The sequence below is a fragment of the Vanacampus margaritifer genome, chromosome 4 (genome assembly GCF_051991255.1).
Source record: "Vanacampus margaritifer isolate UIUO_Vmar chromosome 4, RoL_Vmar_1.0, whole genome shotgun sequence".
In the NCBI taxonomy this organism is placed as follows: Eukaryota; Metazoa; Chordata; class Actinopteri; order Syngnathiformes; family Syngnathidae; genus Vanacampus; species Vanacampus margaritifer.
The window spans coordinates 12,442,756-12,461,144 of record NC_135435.1 but is presented as its reverse complement, the minus strand read 5'-3'; the positions used below and the strand labels follow the sequence as shown (position 1 = coordinate 12,461,144).

Below are 18,389 nucleotides of genomic sequence, written 5' to 3'. Positions count from 1 at the left end.
TTGAAACATTCTTTAGAACTGACTGTGTTTCCATCACATTTGCACAACAGGTTCTTGTTCATACAAAATGGTCAGAAGGTAGATAAATTGGACATGACATTGTTTTAAAACTTTAAAATAATAATAATAATAATAATTTGATCTCTTCTCTTTTTTAGATTGTGATTTTTTTTTCTGGTGGATTTGAGCTGAATTTAACCTTAGTACCATTTATGGTATCCATCCATGTGCCTGTGCCCACTAGGGTCACTTTTCTCTCATATTTAGAATAAATTGGCCTTAATCTTCAACCGAAATATTCCCTTTTGAGAACATCCTGAAGAAATTAATATTCTTGGGTTGCAAGGCCTCGAAACAGGGAACCACCCGACAAGATTACTGATTCTTATGCTTAGACTTGATTTTAACATGAGCTTCAAGTCTCATATCTGGTGTGTTTATGGGGTTTTCCTTGCCTCAATTCCAAAGTCATGCGGTTGTTTGTCTATGTTGGGTGGAATCTGCAGCTGACAAACAACCTTGCTGGCACATTATTGTGTCAAGATGCAACAATTTATCTCACAGTCTCACCATCAGGGCTGAATTCATTGAACCACACAGCAAACAGGATGTTCATTTTCCATGCACTTTTCTTTCTTTTTTTTTTTAACTCTTTCACTGTGTCAGGATTCCCCCATGACACTTCAAAGACTAACGGGGGCAGGTTTTGGATGAACCTGTGCAAATGTGGTGGTACCATAGACTGCATTGTTTCGTGCCTCTATTTTAAAAAAAAAAGTGTAATATTTACTTCACGCAGTAAATTTTACGAGGAGAGTTTTGAGTACATTTTACCAGTTAATAAAAAATAATAATAATAATCAAGGGTTGAAAAACAAACCTACAACCTTCAGGTTGGGATATCCACTCAACCACCTGTGTGTTAGTATATTGATGGCAGGGCCATCTGGCATTCAGGGCTGATTTTGGGGCAGATGCAGTGCTTTTTAATGATTATTTCCCTACATTTTACCCCAAGAGTCTGGCCCACAATTTAGAGGTACTAGTCTTGTAATCATAAACGGAAACATTATCAGGCGATGTTGTTGTACCATGCAGTCCAGCCCTGGTTGGCGGAATCCTTGTAACTCCAAGAGACCCGTTTGGTCTCATTTGGGACACACCAGCAATGCAGCATAGTGGCAAACAGCAAGAGTGGCGTGGCTCAGGAGGTAGAGTGGCTTTCTCCCAAGCTGAAGGTCATGAGTACGTTCCTCAATATTTGAGTACCTTTGTTTTTATATATATATATATATATATATATATATATAAACTAGTAAAATATACTAAAAACTTTCCTTGTAAAATTTACTCAGAATTTATGATTTTTCTTCTTCTTTTTTTACAGTGTGCTAGCTGTCTCTTTAAAAAGCCGTTACTCAGAATTTATGATTTTTCTTTCTTTTTTTACAATGTGCTAGCTGTCTCTTAAAAAAAAGCCATATAGTTACACACTTTTTTTTTTGTTTTTTTCCTTTTTTTCTGGAGTTACACACTTTCAAGATTGCCACCATTACAAAATTTTTATTGGTTGAACACATAGGTAAATCATGAATTCATTAGCAGTTAAATTGACCCGGAACAGCCTCAGTGTACACTAACTTTAAATATATTTCATTTTTCTCTATTATGGATCACTTTAGGAAAAGTAGTGAAATTTCACCGTGGGGGAAAAACAAACCAGTTTTTTTTTTATTGCTGTCAAATGTCAAAACGGATCAAATTTGTCCCGGACAGGTTTTAATTGTGATGATTTAAGCAAGCGGGAGAAAATGAGCGAGGCCTTGCTGTAGCTGCTGCAGAGGACATAAATAATATGTAGCTGTTGTTCCACCAATGTAGTCTTTGTTGATGCCAGTCAGGGCTTGCGTGAATCCGTGCGCGGCCACATCCCTCGCACACCCTTGTCACGACCATCGGCTCCCGTCTACAGGGACACACTGCTGCAACATGGTCAACTGGACTCATTACCGATGCTGGGATGGTGCCGCTGCATGTGAAAAGGGTGGGAATGGCGCGCGCCTGGGGGATTGGCGCGCACACACACACACACACACACATTTAAAAATAGTCGACTGCAAAGATAAGAATGTGACATTCTTCATAGATAAAGCCGACATGCCTGCATGTGTGTGTGCGCGTGGGTGTGCGCAAGCCGCAGTAACGGTACAGCGATGCGGGGCCAATGCAGCGGCAACACACGCCCCTCACACACGTACTCGCGCGCGCGCATCTTCGCGCACGTGCAGACACGCGCGCGCAAATTTTCACGCTCTTCCAGTCTGGGCACGAGAGTCAACACACACTGGGACCGAATGAGTGAAAATGCGTGTGTGTGGCACGTTCGAAATGACATATGGGTGGGCACCCTTCGAAGCATGAACGCACACATATGTGCGTGATTAAACGAGAGTTTAAATAACACACATGGCTCAGGTGGATACATATTTTTTGGGGAGGGGATGATCGGGGGGCGTCATCCGCTTGTACTTACGCACTGCCTCCTTTTTGGGGTCTAGGGCACTGGCATTCTGCTGGATCTGGCCTATTTTGTTCTGGAGCCCCCAGACCCGCTGGTTGGTGCTGACGATGTCGTTCTCCAGCTCTTGGAACAAGGAGCAGGCGTGCCGGGCCAGGTCGGACAGCTGCCGCAAGGTCCTGGACAGAACCACGTTGGTGATGGCGCACAGGTCCTCGAAGAGCAGACCTTCATCGTTGGGGATCTGGTGCCTGCACAGAAGCGGCGGCTCCACAATCCTTTTGGCGAAAGGCATTTCGCACGCCCCGAACGAGACTTGGAAAGCAAACGTAAATTCCCAGCGTCTAGAAAAGGTGCAAAGAAGGACAACATCCAAACAAATATATCCAAAACGTGCAGCCTGAGGTTCAGGTCGACCGCGCGTTATTCCCGAGCGGCAATCCAAAGTTCTCCTTGAGATCCTCCATGCTGCTGCTGCCCCCGCCGCTGCTGCTGCTGCTTCTTCTTCTGCTGGCCTACTATGGGCATCACTCACACTCCCGCTCACACACGCGCACGCACACACATGCACACACGCATGCAGTCAGGACACGGCTAAGCTCGGGAGCTCAGGTCAGTGGTGTGAGGAAGAGGAGGAGGAGGATGCGTGTCGCCTCTGCGATCACGGACGGGCTCGCCTCCGCGCACCGTCAAGGCAGAAAAACGAGCGCCAGGAAACACTCGGAGGCGAGTTTCAAAATAAGAGTATTTCAGGAAATGCCCTAACCCTACGACGATAAACATGACCGTAACATTTCCGCCTCTTGACACATTTCACGTTCATTTTCAGGGCAAGCTTCCACTTCCTGTGATTTCTGCAATTTGTTTTTTTTTAATTGGACCCTATGTGGTGCTGTGACATGAGCAGTGTAAAATTTGAGAGGATGACAGGAAAAAAGCAAGAACATCTGACACAAGAGGGCTACTTCTTTGGACAGTCTTCAATTTGCTTACAATATAGCGGCTAACGAGAGCTGCTAGCAGGAGGCTAGCTGCTGCTAGCAAAAGGCGAGAGCCCCAGCTGTGGAAGGTAAATAGCGCTTGAACACTAGCTTCATATAACTACAGTATGTTCACAAAGTTCTTCTTCGAGTATCTGTAGCAGAAAGATGGTGGTGAAATATGTCAGTCTCCTGTAAGGTGTGGCATGTAATATATTTAGCTATTACTAGACATAGGATTATATTGTGAAAAAAAATGTACATTCATGTGATAGAACACACACACATACACACACTCACACACACACATTGCCATTTAATAGTGGGTTTTTAAAATGAATACATTTTTAGTTCACCACTAGATGGCACTAAACACTACACACTGTCCCTTTAACACTGCACTTAAATATATAGGAACATAAAAAAAAAAAAATTAAATAATGATTTCATTTAATTCATTGTTGCATCTGTTCCACTCAAGTTGGCCAACAGAACAGTCAAAGGAATAGAAAAAGGACAGCAAGTAAACGCTGTAAAACACAAACATGTCCATCTACATGTACAGGACACCAATGAACATATTTGACATACAAAATGAAAAATGTCACCACATCTGGCATTCCAAAATTCTTCGTCGTTTTAAGATGTTTTCCAATTGTTATCATTAACTAATTTAGCAAGTTATTCAATTTTTATTGTAAATAATTGGCATTAAAAAAAGGCATTTTTACTTTTGTACTTAAATACATTTCACTCTGTACTTTTTTTTTACTTACTACTTTCAAAAAGTTTTTTTTTTTAACACATTAGCCTAGTACATAAACGCCTATGTCATGTTTTACTTAGTGGCACAATGTAAAAACAACTTCAGCAATTAATGTACTTGCTATAATTTGAGTGTGTTTATTTTTTGTTAAACTTGTTGCATTTGTCTTGGTTTCTGATAACAACAACAACAAAGAAAAAAAATACTTGGACAATGACACTATTAGGCTAAGAGTGTGACTACTTTTGCCCCCTTTGCTTCACTGTATGCATGTGGTGGGGCGCTGTACCGGTTTCCCGTCAATCGGCTGAGTGTCAATTCTTCAAATTTGCCCTAACAGCAGATTTAGTGCAGACGTCTCTATACTGACTGAGCCTGCTGGCTATATGTGAATCATGGTGAATGAAAGAGACAACAGGCCGGCTTAGCGCCTGGACCACACATTCAGCAAAATGTGGTCACTGCACATTGTTTATCAGACGGCCCCCAATGTTGTTCAACGTCTCTGCAAGTCACTAGATACAGTACAGTAAACTGCATTTGATTAAATTCCACGGGTTTGTTTACCATTATGTGTGCTTTGGGATGTTGGGTGTACTTGAGCTAATCCTTTGCTGTTCAAAAGCATAACTTGCTTATTGGTCTGTGTGGTTTATTAAAAACATTGAATTAAACATTTTGAAGGAGAATTGTGAAAAGGGGGAACAAAATAAAATGTGACTGTTTTTTTATATATAATAACCTACGCTACAAAGTTGAGAGAAACTGTTTTTCTTTAAATACAGTAACTTTAGTTAATGGTGACCTACAGTATATTTAATTATTTTAAGTTCATGTTTTTAAACAAAAGTAAAAAATATTACAATGGCTTTGCATCCTTGAGTTTTTATGAGAATGTCTATAGGCCAATTTATGGCTGAACTACAAAATTAAAAAAAAAAAAAATAATAATAATAATAATAACAATCAGCCCTGGCATTTTGACTTTGGTTAGGTCCCCTGGTTACCACGCAACTCTGCCACTTATGTTAACTGGTTCAGTTTGCTGCCTATATTGTAAATGGATTAATGGGCCATTTCCTATAAATTGTGTGCTGGTCTCTTGGGGTAAAATGGAGGGGGAATAATTAAATAGCACTGCAATGGCCCAAAAAGACACAGACTCTGCGAGTACCTGCCCTGTATGCCAGATGGCCAGTCCTGCCTGGGTCAATTCATAATGTTTGTAAACAGTACAATGCAATATATTAGCATTTAATCTTTTAGAACTTTTCTCCCCCAAAGATTTTAACTTTTATGTGCATGTATATTTAAGGCTGCATCACCAACCAGAACCGAAAGAGGTCGCTGTTTCCTTCTGACAGCGTTTCTCTAGTACGAGTACAGTACTGTACAGTGTGTATTTCATCAAAACAAGTGCTGTTCTTAAAAAGTAGCCCTACATTTACAGTACTTAAGTCAGTGCCAGTGTTACTCCAACATATTTTGAGAGAGAGAGAGAGAGAGAGAGAGAGAGAGAGAGAGAGAGAGAGAGAGAGAGAGAGAGAGAGAGAGAGAGAGAGAGAGAGAGAGAGAGAATAGGGCTACTATTGTTGTGTTGGTGCGTTTTGTTGTTTTTTGTGGTAGGAAATAAGTGTTAAATAATTTAGTGTTGGTAATGAATTAGAATAATAAATACAGTACAGCTGACAGCCACTATACCTTTTGCTGCTCTGTTATCAGCATTTAAGGCCTAACAGGGAAGTTTCTGTTTATGATGCTATGAAATCCACTGTTAGCTGATAAGGACTTGCACTGTTCTATTGTTTCCTGTTTCTTGACATCACAGGGTCATGGTGATCCATTAAGAAATTCAAACAGAAGAAAAATACCATTTTTCTTTGCCACCAAGTAATCAAAGTTTTTCTTTTAGCTAAATTTCAATTTGGAAATAAAATTCATCAAATTGAAATTTAGCTCATAAAAAAAACGTTGATTGTTTTGTTTGAGTGGTTTGGAAACATTGAAAAAAATATGAATTAGAAAATTTTTACTTTAGGTTTACCCAAATTCATAACTTTGATGTCATTTCTGCTGAGTCATGATTTTAACTAGTTTTTTCTTCCTCCAGATATGAAGATATATTTGTGGCGGCCGTGGCTCAGGGTGTAGAGACGATCGTACAGTAACCGGAAGGTCGGCTCTAGTAGATTACTGCCACCACAGTGTGAATGTCTGAGCGCACAAATAATGTATCAATTCCATTGTAAAGCGTCTTTAAGTGTCTAAAAAAGCGCTGTATAAATCTGATGCGTTATTATATCTAAAAAGGTTTTAGGAACATGATTGCATGTATGATGAAATGAAAGACAGTTTCACAGTAAAATTATTATAATATACTCCTATGTATACACTGCATATATATATATATATATATATATATACAGTGTGTATATATAGGGGTATATTTATCACAATTACAAGTAAGAAATCAGCAAAATCATACCTATGAATCTGATTTAAAAACGTAGTTTGTAAATTGGTCATCAAGAGTGAAAAATAAGAAATGTATTTTAGGAGGTGTTCAAGAGCTACTGTTATTTATTTTAGAATTAAAAAAAATAGAAATCACTTATTTACTTGTTGCTATTGTTTCTCAGGGCAACTTTAATTTACACCATGAGTAATTCTCAAAGTGTGGTAATTGTGGCTTATTTAACTTCTATGTACTATACAGCTTCATTGAATCTAAACTTTTTAATATGAAACATTTATTTAAATAAGAATTCATTCATGTAATGGAGAGGGCAGGGTCATTCCTAGAGTTCAACTTTTGTGCGGTTCCTGTACAGTTAGGCCCAACATGCTCATGCATAAATTGTTTCAAACTCATGTTACAACTTCCGAGGGATGTCTTTTAGTTTTCAAGCACTGTTTGCCTCCAAAAGCCATCTCAGTGGCCACTGGAGTGAAGCACGCTATCTTTAAAGGAAAACTTAGATACACCCTCGGTTATGACTCTGTCCAAAGGCCAAGGCAGTAGGGAAGATTATGGAAAGTGTATAAGAGTGTACAGTGTCCTTCCTTCTCAGAGTGCGATTGTGTGTGATCGCGAACGGCTCGCAGCATGTCGGGAAAGATTTTATTTTGCGTGCTAGCTTTCTGTTATTCTGTCTCCGTTCAGTCGCAAGTAGAGAACCAGGCGAAGGACTTCCTGCTGAAGTTTGACAAGGAGGCCAGTGCGCGTATGTACCAATACTCACTGGCATCATGGGCCTACAACACCAACATCACACAGGAGAACTCGGATAAATTGGTGAGAACTTGGTGTGTTTTTATTTTCAAATTAGCCTTGTCACTCCATGTTGATGACACATTTCATGTCTGTTTTCATGCGTCCAGTCAGAAGAGGGTCAACTTTGGGGCAAGTTCTACACTGAAATGTCTGAGCAGGCTCAGAAATTCCCCATTAACGAAATCAAGGATGCTAAAACCAAATTACAGCTGATCGCGCTACAAGACAAGGGTGCCGGTGTTCTGTCGGAGGATAAAGCTTCACACGTAAGTCTTCAATTCCATTTGTCAAAATGCGCTGGTCCTTGCCGTGTTTTCAAAATTATGCTGCCATTTTGTTTCAAATCCGCCCGCAGCTGAGCAAGATCATGGGTGACATGAGTACAATCTACAGCACGGCAACTGTGTGCATGATGGACGACCCGCTTAACTGTCAGACTTTGGAGCCAGGTACATGCTGTTACAGTAATTAGCTCACTTGCTCTTATGGAATGGGGCTGTTTATAATTAACACACAAAGGGGGCATTGTTGTCTTTTTAAAAATGTATGTTGCAATTTCATATTTTGTGTATGACAAATTGTAAAGAGTACAATATTGAGCCATGGATTTGTTTTAGGCTGCCCAATAGGGCTGTGAAAGGTGTTTTCCATTGTGGATAGCTATTGCAGACATTTTTATTTTAGTTGCCTTTTTTTTTCAAAGTCAAGACAATTTTATTTATATAGTGCCAATTCAAAACAGAAGTTATCTCAAAGCACTTTATAGTTCACAACACCCACACTCCTCATACATGCAAGAAAATCAACTGAAGTGGGCACTTGGCAACGGAGGGAATGAAACATTTCATGAAAATATCCGTGACATCTGAATTAGAATTTCTAACACTGAATTTTTGGATGGGGAGGGAAAAACAACAACTTTTTTTTAGTTAGAGTTTGAATTTTTGAATTTTATGCCATCAAAGTTTTGCCATCTGATGAAAAAAAAAATCAAAAATCAAATTAGCATCAAATTTCTGGAACTGTTTTTTGAACGATCACAAAAATTCTGGTGGCACAGAAAAGTCTTGGGATATTTTGTGCCATCTTAGTTTGAATCTAAAAGACACTTCTTTTTTTCACTTTTTTTTTTAATGGTTAAAAAAACAACAACAATAATAATAATAATAAATTAGAAATTTGATTGATTTGATGATGGTTGTGTGGACATTAATAGATAGAGAATACAGGTTAGAGGCTTCAGCTTCCTGACGATGAACGAGAGAACAATAAGCACAACAACAGCCGGATCAACAACAATCATAGTCACATGATGACAACAACAACAAAACTGGTAGACACAAAAACTTTGCAGCCAATAAAAGTAGCTCATGTAGAACAATCTAAACAACAAATACTGTATGTATCATGAACTAGAAATGTTTTCACAATGTGATACTTTTGGTAAAAAGTCATCTATATTGTTATGTTTTTTTTGTTTTGTCTTGCACTGTATAAGCGCCTGCAAATATGACCTCTGTATCTAACCCATTGCAGAAGTGAGTTTGTGTAAACGTCGCTATTTTCAGGAGTCTCCACACGACATACCAAAAAAACTAGTCAGGGGAATCAAACTCTAAGTCCACTTTGTCACAGGCCTTCTTTTTACCCACTCATCCACAGCCTGAGAGACCCAGGAATCCAATTACAATCTTCCAATTGTTCCTCCCAAAATCACATAAGAAGATCCTGAATTTAATTCTTAAAAAAAAAAAAAAAGACAGACATTCAAAATCCAAATCTTGTCTGTTGGTGTTTTTTCGGATGAGTCAATACTTTTGGGGATTCCGGCTTGCTCACTTAGTGGCGCTGCTTTTAATAGGCCTGGAACACGTGATGGCCACCAGCCACAACTACTCCGAGCGTCTGCACGTGTGGGAGGGATGGAGGAGAGAGGTGGGGAAGAGGATGAGGCCGCTCTACGAAGATTATGTCCTCCTGAAGAACGAAGCTGCCAAACTGAATGGTGAGCAACCTCACAGTCTTCTTCTATTTTTTTTCTTCTTTTTTTTCAAGAAAGTTTAATTACTACATAGGCGTGCAAAATTCTGGGAAAAGTTGAAAATGTTTCGTAAAAATGGAGCAGAAATAAGGACACAATTGAAGGCTGGCTTTTAATAAGAAACTTTGGATATATGCTGCTGCCCTGCGATTGGCTGGCAACCAGTTCAGGGTGTACCCCGCCTACTGCCCGAAGTCAGCTGGGATAGGCTCCAGCACCCCCGCGACCCTAGTGAGGAAAAGCGGTCAAGAAAATGGATGGATGGATGGATATATGCTGCTCGAGTAAAGTGAAAAAAATGGCAACTTGAATGTGATCCATTTCCATTACATTACCCTCAAATTGCTTCCCCGCCACGCCATGCGGCATATATTTGCACAGATGCAGGTTAGACCAGGTGTTGGTAATTATGCAGAATGCTTTGTATGACTTCATCCGCTGCCATTCTTCTCTCATTCTTTTTGCGTGTGGCACACTCACATCTTTCATGGAAAAGGACGCAGCAATCTCAAGCCTTGCCTAATTAAATACAAAATGAGCTGATGATAACCGCTCATGACTTTGAAATTGCCCATCTTAGCTTCCTATGCAAACGTACTGAAATTACACCTGAAAATATGCACCCCTTTGCAGCCCTAGTGACATAAAATAACCTCTTGCACTGTTTTTTTCTCCTCTAATTCGTGCACTTGAAGGGTTTGAGGACTATGGCGCTTACTGGAGATATAACTACGAGACTATTGGTGAGGAAAGTCCCTACGATTATACCAGAGATCAGCTGATGGAAGATGTACGCTCCATCTATAAACAGGTATGTTTGTCGTGGAATCTAAAGCATGGAATGGAGAGGGCGATTATATATGTTTGTAGACAAACAGCCAGATGTTTTCCCACAGATTTTGCCCTTATATAAGGAGCTACATGCTTATGTGAGGGCTAAGCTGATGAAAGTCCACCCAGACCACATTGATGAACAAGGACCTCTGCCAGCCCATCTCTTGGGTACAGTCTTATTATTTAGCACATTTTGGTTCATTCCATCAAATCAGAAACACAGTAGCTTTAAATTCAGATGCCATATTTTCCTTCTGTTTTGCATGTCGGATGAGTTTGTCCTTTATGATTTTGCTAGGCGACATGTGGGGAAGATTCTGGACCAACTTGTATCCTCTCTCCATGCCCTACCAGGGTGAGATTGATGTCAGCAAAACAATGGTGGAAAAGGTGCAGCACAACGGAGTCTCTACTCTGTCTCTTGTAATATGTGTTAGTCTCAAGACATCAACCAGTTATGTTGTTTAATGACCTTTTAACTCATTCATTACCATTGACGGCTATAGGGTAAAATTTATTTTATTTTTTTTACTTTTTCTATTAGTTTAACATTTTTTCCCCACTTTTCTTAACAAGAGTATGAAAAAATATATATTGTACATTTAGACCAGATATAAAATTTGTGATTAATCATGAGTTAACTATTGAAGTCATGTGATTAATTACAATTAAAATAATAATAATCGCCTGATGTCCTAATTTTAATAATTTATTTTTTTGAAAAAATATTAATTTAAAAAAGCAAAGATTATTAAAAATTTGGTTTTTGAAAAAAAGATTATTTAAAAAAAAGAAAAGATTATTGTAAATTAGGTCGTCAGGCGATTACAATTTTTAATTGTAATTAATCACATGACTTCAATAGTTAACTCACGATTAATCACAAATTTTGTACAATAAAACCTTTTTTCTAGGTTTTCATACTCTTGTTAAAAGTGAAAAAAATGTTAAACTAACACAAGTAGTTCAAATTAATTTTTGACGTTCAAAGCCGTCAATGGCAGTGAATGAGTTAACGTGGCAGTCATGTCGCGAGTAGCGAAAATCCGTGAGCAATTAGTATCAAAAAAGATTTGACATTGCCCATTGACACTAAAAGATAAATTAAAAAAACACTACATGAAGCTTGTCATCTCTTCATTGGCACCAAGATACTGTAAGATAGCACCAAAGCAATACTTTTATATAATACAGCGCTTTGGCCTGTCTACAAAATGAGCAAATTAGTTTTTCATTGAATATTGGAGGATAGCCTTAAAAACAAAACAAAAACAAAACTGTTAATTGGTACGGAATTTGCGAAAATAGTGTTAAAGGTGTTTTTCCACAAACAGCACATGGATGTTTGTGTCCATCAATTCTCATTAGACTCAACGTGAATTTCAGGGCTGGACTGAGCGCCGACTATTCCAAGAGGCGGAGAATTTTTTTGTGTCGGTGGGCCTCAGTAAAATGTTTGACAACTTCTGGACCAACTCCATGCTGGTGAAGCCTGAGGACGGACGCAAGGTTGTCTGCCATCCCACAGCCTGGGACATGGGCAATGGAAAGGACTTTAGGTAACATGCACACAAACCCACGTTTACCCCATAAAAGACACACAAACATTAAAAGCAGAAAATCCTAATCACAGTTGTTCTACTCGTGCACTTACTAGTGACAAAGACAATACTTGTTTATGGACATTAAGCTACATATCAAGATATCAAATACGGTGTTCATGACAATCTTTGTCTCATAAATATCTGTGTTGGTACTTAGAGTGACCCAACCTAATTCTGTTGTATTTCACTTTTTTTTTTTTTGCATCTTATTAAATAATGAAGTACACACTTTGGTGATGAGATTTATTCTTTGTGTAATGCATTGGCGGCAGTAATCTTACTGCTGATCAGTCATGAGTCATTCTTTGGTGTTGATAATGGTAACAAAACGTATTTTGTCTTGTCAAACATTAATCACTGTACTGCACTCACGTTTCCCGACAGCTGCTTGAAATAAGGTCCTACAGTCCAAATGCAAAAGATAACTTCAGGATTATTGAACACAAATTCTTTCTCAAGGCTTTCTTGATGAAAAAAAAAACACATGATGCAGGCTACATTGGACACACAGGCAGGCAATGTGTGGTATGCTTAGGAATCACAAGTCTAATACATTTATAAAGTACATTTAATCTTTTAGAACTTTTTGCTTTAAAACATTTCAGATGAGTTTGTTATTTACCTTTTATGCGCAATATGTCTTATTGAATTTGAGTGGATTTTTTTTCACTTTCCTATTTCAGTCGTTTTGATATTCGCTTAGGCCAACTCAATGTTCTAATTTTATGCATATATCATTTAACAAAAACAAAGACAACGACTGAGGTTTAACATTAAGCTTTACAATAGATTTTAGCTTACTAGCTTTTTTTTTGTCCTAGTCACGTTTTCACATTTTTGCATCCAAGAACAATAAAACAACTCAAGGTTGCTATCACACTCCCATTGCAGTTTGTTTTCTTGGCAACTTCCAGTTTCATTTATTTATTGTTTATTTTATCTCTGTGACTTATCAGAAACATTTTTTATTTTTATTTTTTCCCATCAGAAACATAATATCGCAATCTCTTTTATTGGTACTCAATATCAGATATGGTATCATAACACATCTTTATTCCCCAATAAAACTGCTATCATTGACACATCTCGTACCGCCCTCAGGATCAAAATGTGCACAAAAGTCAACATGGAGAACTTTCTGACTGTCCACCATGAGATGGGCCACAACCAGTACCAAATGGCTTACCGGGAACTGCCCTACCTCTTGAGAGATGGCGCCAACGAGGGTTTCCACGAGGCCGTCGGTGAGATCATGTCCCTGTCGGCTGCCACACCCAAGCACCTGCAGGCCCTTGGCCTCCTGCCTTCAAACTTCACCTATGATAACGGTAAAAGAAGGTTCTTCAAAACACGTGCATAGATATAGTATGATGGATTTTCCCCGTTCTAAATCAATCAATCAATCAATCAATCTTTATTTGTATAGCACTTTTCATACAAAAAAATGCAACTCAAAGTGTTGTCGAATAGTTTAAAAACAAATCCCCAGGCCACCGCCGCCCACAATACCGACCCATTAAAAAAAAAGAAAAAAGTGCATAAACAAACATTCAAAACAAAACAGATCATCTAAGGCTCAGCACAGGGCAGCCTAGCAACGAAAACACTATCTCAGGGTATATTCTCTCTTTTTATCCCCCCTTTTTTTTTTTCAGTTTTCCCTTTCTTCACTCCTGATTGCCACAAAAAATGTGAATTGAATACCGTATTGATTAATTTATTGTCATTTCAGTTATTGAATATTGTACTATCTATCTATCTATCTATCTATCTATCTATCTATCTATCTATCTATCTATCTATCTATATATCTATCTATCTATCTATCTAGCTAGTGAGCTAGCAAGATAGCAAGCTAGCTAGATAGCAAGCTAACTTGCTATAAATGTAGCTTTCTTGATAGCTAGCGATATATCTAGCTAGCTAGCTATCAAGCTCGTGTTCACTGCCATCAAGTGACACAACATAAACACTCCAAGTAATTCTGACAATGAATACAAATTGCATTCTTCTTATTTCATCCCCACAGAGACAGAGATTAACTTCTTGCTAAAGCAGGCGCTCACCATTGTGGCCACTCTGCCTTTCACCTACATGCTGGAGGAGTGGAGGTGGCAGGTGTTCGCAGGAAACATCCCCGAGGATAAATGGATGGAGCGCTGGTGGGAGATGAAGTAGGCAGACAGACACTTTGCATACTTACAGACAGTGCATATCTTCATTGATAACAATAGAAATCCCTGTTAGTTGTATCATGTGCTCCAATCAGTGTTGTCTACCATAACAGGAGGGAGCTAGTTGGAGTGGTGGAGCCGGTGCCGAGAGACGAAACTTACTGTGACCCTGCTGCTCTATTCCACGTATCTGGAGACTATTCTTTCATTAGGTATAACGTCAAACAGTTGGAAATGTACATTTAAAAGTTGACATATTTTAGTGCATTTTAGGTTCACGTGAAAGCCCAGCATCCCAAACTCTTTCTGAGTGGCGGAGTAGATCCAATAAAAATGTACCTTTGAAAGATGTTTAGAAATAGATTTTCTCTGGCTTTGTCTTGCTTACACATACACTACTCAAAACATTACAAAATATAATTTTAAATACAAACTGATGTTAGATATACAGTATACACACACAGTGTAAAAAACAACAACAACAAGCATTCGAACAAACGTTAACATCAATCATCTGTTTTGTTGATGTCCTTACACACAGATACTTCACAAGAACCATCTACCAGTTCCAGTTCCAAAAAGCCCTTTGTCGTGCCGCCAATCATTCCGATGCCTTGTCTTCGTGTGACATCACCGGTTCGACAGTTGCAGGCACCAAGCTCAGGTAACTTTACTACTTCTCCTTTCAACAGTTTCATTCGGGAGGCCTGGACAAAGGAAATGGGGGCTTAGCGTAATTCAGCCTGTAGTGATGGGCAAATGAAGCTTCATGAAGCACCTCGGATATTTGTTTACTCCTGTTTATAGATGCAGTAAAAATGGAATCAACTTAGAGGAGTAAATATATATATATATATATATATATATATATATATATATATACAGTATATATACAGTGCTTCATTTTCCCATCACTATCATTCACCTCTTTATATTACCAAAATGACATCACAGCTATAGAAACAAACTACCAATCAATATTTCTCTACAAACCAGACTTTCTTATTTTGATACTGTTTAGAACAGCACTGCTTCATAATGAGAAGTCTGCTAGTAATTTGGGAACTATTTTCAAAACTCTTATACATTTGCATATGATCAAAACTGTGTTTGTATCCCATAAACAACTGTATTTTATTTTATTTTATTTTACTAGTTTGTGTAACTGCCCGAGTTTTCCTTTCAGCATTCGTCACTCATTTTTGTTTTGTCAGAAACATGTTAGCGTTGGGTCGCTCCCGGTCGTGGACCCGAGCTTTACATACAATATCCGGAGATATCAAGATGGATGCTCAGCCGCTGCTGGACTACTTCCAAAAACTTCACTTATGGCTGAAGGAGGACAACATGAAACACAAACGCACTGTTGGCTGGGACGCAGCCGTGGATCCATGTGAGTAGCTGAACAAAAACAAGCACGCGTGCGCGTGGATGTACAACACATGTAACATATTGCATTCATCGCAGATTCTGATTATGCCATCAAAGTGAGGCTCAGTTTAAAAATGGCCATGGGCGATAACGCTGTAAGTCCTACTTTTATCTGTCACTGTGTGTAAAATGACATTGGAAGTAATCGTGTAAAAAAAAAAAAATGTTGTTGTAGTATTCCTGGAACTCCAACGAGCAGTACCTGTTCAGGGCCAGCGTGGCTTACGCTCTCAGACAATATTACAGCCAACAGAACAACACTCTCCTCTTCACGTCAGTAGGCTTTGCTTTGTCTCATCTTTTTCTTTTTTGAACTTGTTACTGCTGCTGTGTGACAACATTTGCTCTCTTCTTGCACCTGCAGAGCGGACCACGTCATAACTTACAAACAAACACCCAGGATCTCCTTCTACATTGTCGTTACCAACCCAAAGAATCCGTCTGTATATGTGCCAAAAGAAGATTTGATGGCAGCCATACGGTGAGGCAGAACTTTACTGTATTGGCGCTAATGAACTATGCTGAAGAGAGTTGAGGAGCTTCATTGAGACAAATGTTGTGCTTTGCTACCATCTTGTGGCATCTGTAGGTCCGTTCCAAAAGGTCAACTCGTGTTGCTAGCGTCAGGCCGAATCCTGTTTAGTCACAATTTGGTTAATTTCGTCTTTTTCAAAAATCGATACTATTGTTCAGTTATTTTTAACTTGTTATAAGCGGTTCAGATAATGGATGGACTGAGGACTGAGGTACAATTTTTCAGCTTATTATACAGGCTAATTTATTTATTTATTTATTTAGTCCAAAAGTCCAAATCAGTTTTTCTGTCACCTCGCTGTCAGTGTCAAGTTCAACCACACCTACACTAATCTTTTACTGCCCTCTAGTGTTACAACTGCTTATGGAAAATAATTTTGATTTTAACTTTAATGACAAGATATATTGTGTAGGTAAGTTGTGTTGTTTCTTTAAAATAAATAAATAAATAAATAAAAGTGATGGTACATATTTATAGAGAGTTTAGAGTTACAAAGGAGTGGAAAATTGGGAAATATTCCTAAATGAAAACATTGAAAATCATGAGAATTGAGGGGATATTAGATTGACATGTCCTGTGTGGACCGCAGACGATCCCGAGGCCGAATCAACGACGCGTTCCAACTGGACGACCACACACTGGAGTTTGCCGGTATCCCGGCAACCCTCGCACCTCCCGTGGAGCAACCGGTGGAGGTGTGGCTGGTGGTGTTTGGGGTGGTCATGGGAGTGGTGGTGCTAATGGGGCTCTTCCTCATCATCTCTGGCATCAGAGAACGCAGGAAGTAAGTTGAAGTCGCTACACGCTTTTACACTCACTTCCATCCGCACGACACGTTATGCTCATGTCCTTTTGCAGCAAGTCGAAGAACGCGGTGGTGGAAAATCCTTACGAGCCTGACGGACACACTAACAGGGCCTATGAGGAGAGTAGTGATGAACAAACTGGTCTATGAGGAATGATGTGGTTTTCATCATCTTGTCCCAGCGGAGGAAATGAAAGTAACAGTAGCTCATCATCAGGTCTCTTTTGACTCATTCACTGCCATTGACGGCTTTAGACGTCAAAAATTAATTCTAGCTATTTCTGTTAGTTTAACATTTTTTTCCACTTTTAACAAGAGTATGAAAATCTAGAAAACAAGTTTTTATTGTACATTTAGGACAGATATAACATTTGTGATTAATCGTGAGTTAACTAATGAATTAAAAAATTCAATCGCCTGCCGACCTAATTTATAATAATCTTTTCTTTTCTTTTTTAAATAATCTTTTTTTTTTTCAAAAAAAAGAAAATATTATTAAATTTAGGGCGTCAGGCAATTAATTTTTTATTTGTTATTAATAGCATGACTTCAATCGTTAACTATATAAAATTTTAGATCTGGTCTAAATGTACAATATTTTATGTTCATACTCTTGTTAACAAAAGTGTGTGTGTGGTGGGGGGGGATTTAAACTAATAGAAATAGTTCAAATGAATTTTTGACGTCTATAGCCGCCAATGGCAGTTGATGGATTAAAAATCATCATATGGCTTCCGTCATAAGTGGAAACTTATTTTGGGCCTTTACAGACTGTTATTATATCACGGATACTTACTTACACTACTCACTTTTTGTGAGCAGTGTAACTAATCTGGATACTTATAGAGCAGTTTAACAGAGCCTTGCATATGTTTCCAGGGTTTCTTTCATGTACACTTAATGGCATTGTTAAGGAGTATTTATCAGTGTTAATAAGTGTACTATGTGTATAATAATTTAATTTAATTTATTATGTTGATTGTAATACTATATAATGATACCATGCAATGTAAAAATGTGTTTGTAGTGGACAGGAGCACCATCGTGTTTCATGAGATGTCAACTATATTTTCATTATTGTCAACATCGGTTTATTTTAGAATCAATAAATTGTACATCGTGTGTGAGAATTCCACAAATACAAGAATATTTCATTTGTAAAGCATTATTCCATGATAACAGTATTTTTTTGTATATATAACAGTTGGTTTGGATCAAGACTTAAGTTGTTTGTTTTACAATAAATGTTGCCTGTAGAATGTACATGTTCTACCCCTTTTTGTGTAATTAAAAGTCTGGTTGATGCCTGGATGAATGGATGGTTAATTAAAGGATCAATAAATAGCAAAGATTTGTCAACGGCAAACATAATTTTACACGTTTTTTTTCATTTTTTTCCCGGACATCCACTATGAGTCCCAAATCCA

The 18,389-nt window shown here is 38.5% G+C and overlaps 2 protein-coding genes across 7 annotated transcripts in view; one reads left to right on the top strand and one right to left on the bottom strand.

The window, feature by feature from the left end:
- nhsb (Nance-Horan syndrome b (congenital cataracts and dental anomalies)) overlaps nucleotides 1–3,311 on the bottom strand; it is a 60,182-nt gene extending 56,871 nt beyond the window's left edge. For all 5 annotated transcript variants that reach the window (XM_077563696.1, XM_077563701.1, XM_077563698.1 and 2 more), the window contains exon 1: nucleotides 2,534–3,311. In XM_077563696.1, coding sequence (XP_077419822.1) covers nucleotides 2,534–2,813 — 280 coding nt within the window. In that variant the 5' untranslated portion in view covers nucleotides 2,814–3,311. The remainder of the gene's footprint in view (nucleotides 1–2,533) is intronic.
- ace2 (angiotensin I converting enzyme 2) lies at nucleotides 2,623–18,281 on the top strand. Of its 2 annotated transcripts, XM_077563704.1 has the most exons (19): nucleotides 2,623–3,587; nucleotides 7,428–7,559; nucleotides 7,646–7,804; nucleotides 7,894–7,987; nucleotides 9,400–9,543; nucleotides 10,275–10,390; nucleotides 10,476–10,581; nucleotides 10,712–10,803; nucleotides 11,800–11,972; nucleotides 13,119–13,345; nucleotides 14,047–14,191; nucleotides 14,305–14,403; nucleotides 14,733–14,855; nucleotides 15,406–15,584; nucleotides 15,659–15,717; nucleotides 15,798–15,895; nucleotides 15,987–16,103; nucleotides 16,747–16,941; nucleotides 17,016–18,281. In XM_077563704.1, the coding sequence occupies exons 2-19, from the start codon at nucleotides 7,491–7,493 to the stop codon at nucleotides 17,110–17,112; spliced, it is 2,292 nt and encodes a 763-aa protein (XP_077419830.1). In that variant the 5' UTR covers nucleotides 2,623–3,587; nucleotides 7,428–7,490; the 3' UTR covers nucleotides 17,113–18,281. The 2 variants fall into 2 exon arrangements, with proteins under 2 accessions (XP_077419830.1, XP_077419829.1); XM_077563703.1 differs by lacking the exon at nucleotides 2,623–3,587 and having other exon boundaries at nucleotides 7,371–7,559.
- The last annotated feature ends 108 nt before the right edge of the window (nucleotides 18,282–18,389 follow it).

Bases quoted from the DNA above. Each gene is read 5' to 3' on its own strand.
- ace2 (XM_077563703.1), top strand. From the start codon at position 7,371: ATGTCGGGAAAGATTTTATTTTGCGTGCTAGCTTTCTGTTATTCTGTC. The intron at 10,804-11,799 runs GTGCAGCACAAC...CGTGAATTTCAG, and splicing joins GCAAAACAATGGTGGAAAAG to GGCTGGACTGAGCGCCGACT. The intron at 13,346-14,046 runs GTAAAAGAAGGT...TCATCCCCACAG, and splicing joins AAACTTCACCTATGATAACG to AGACAGAGATTAACTTCTTG.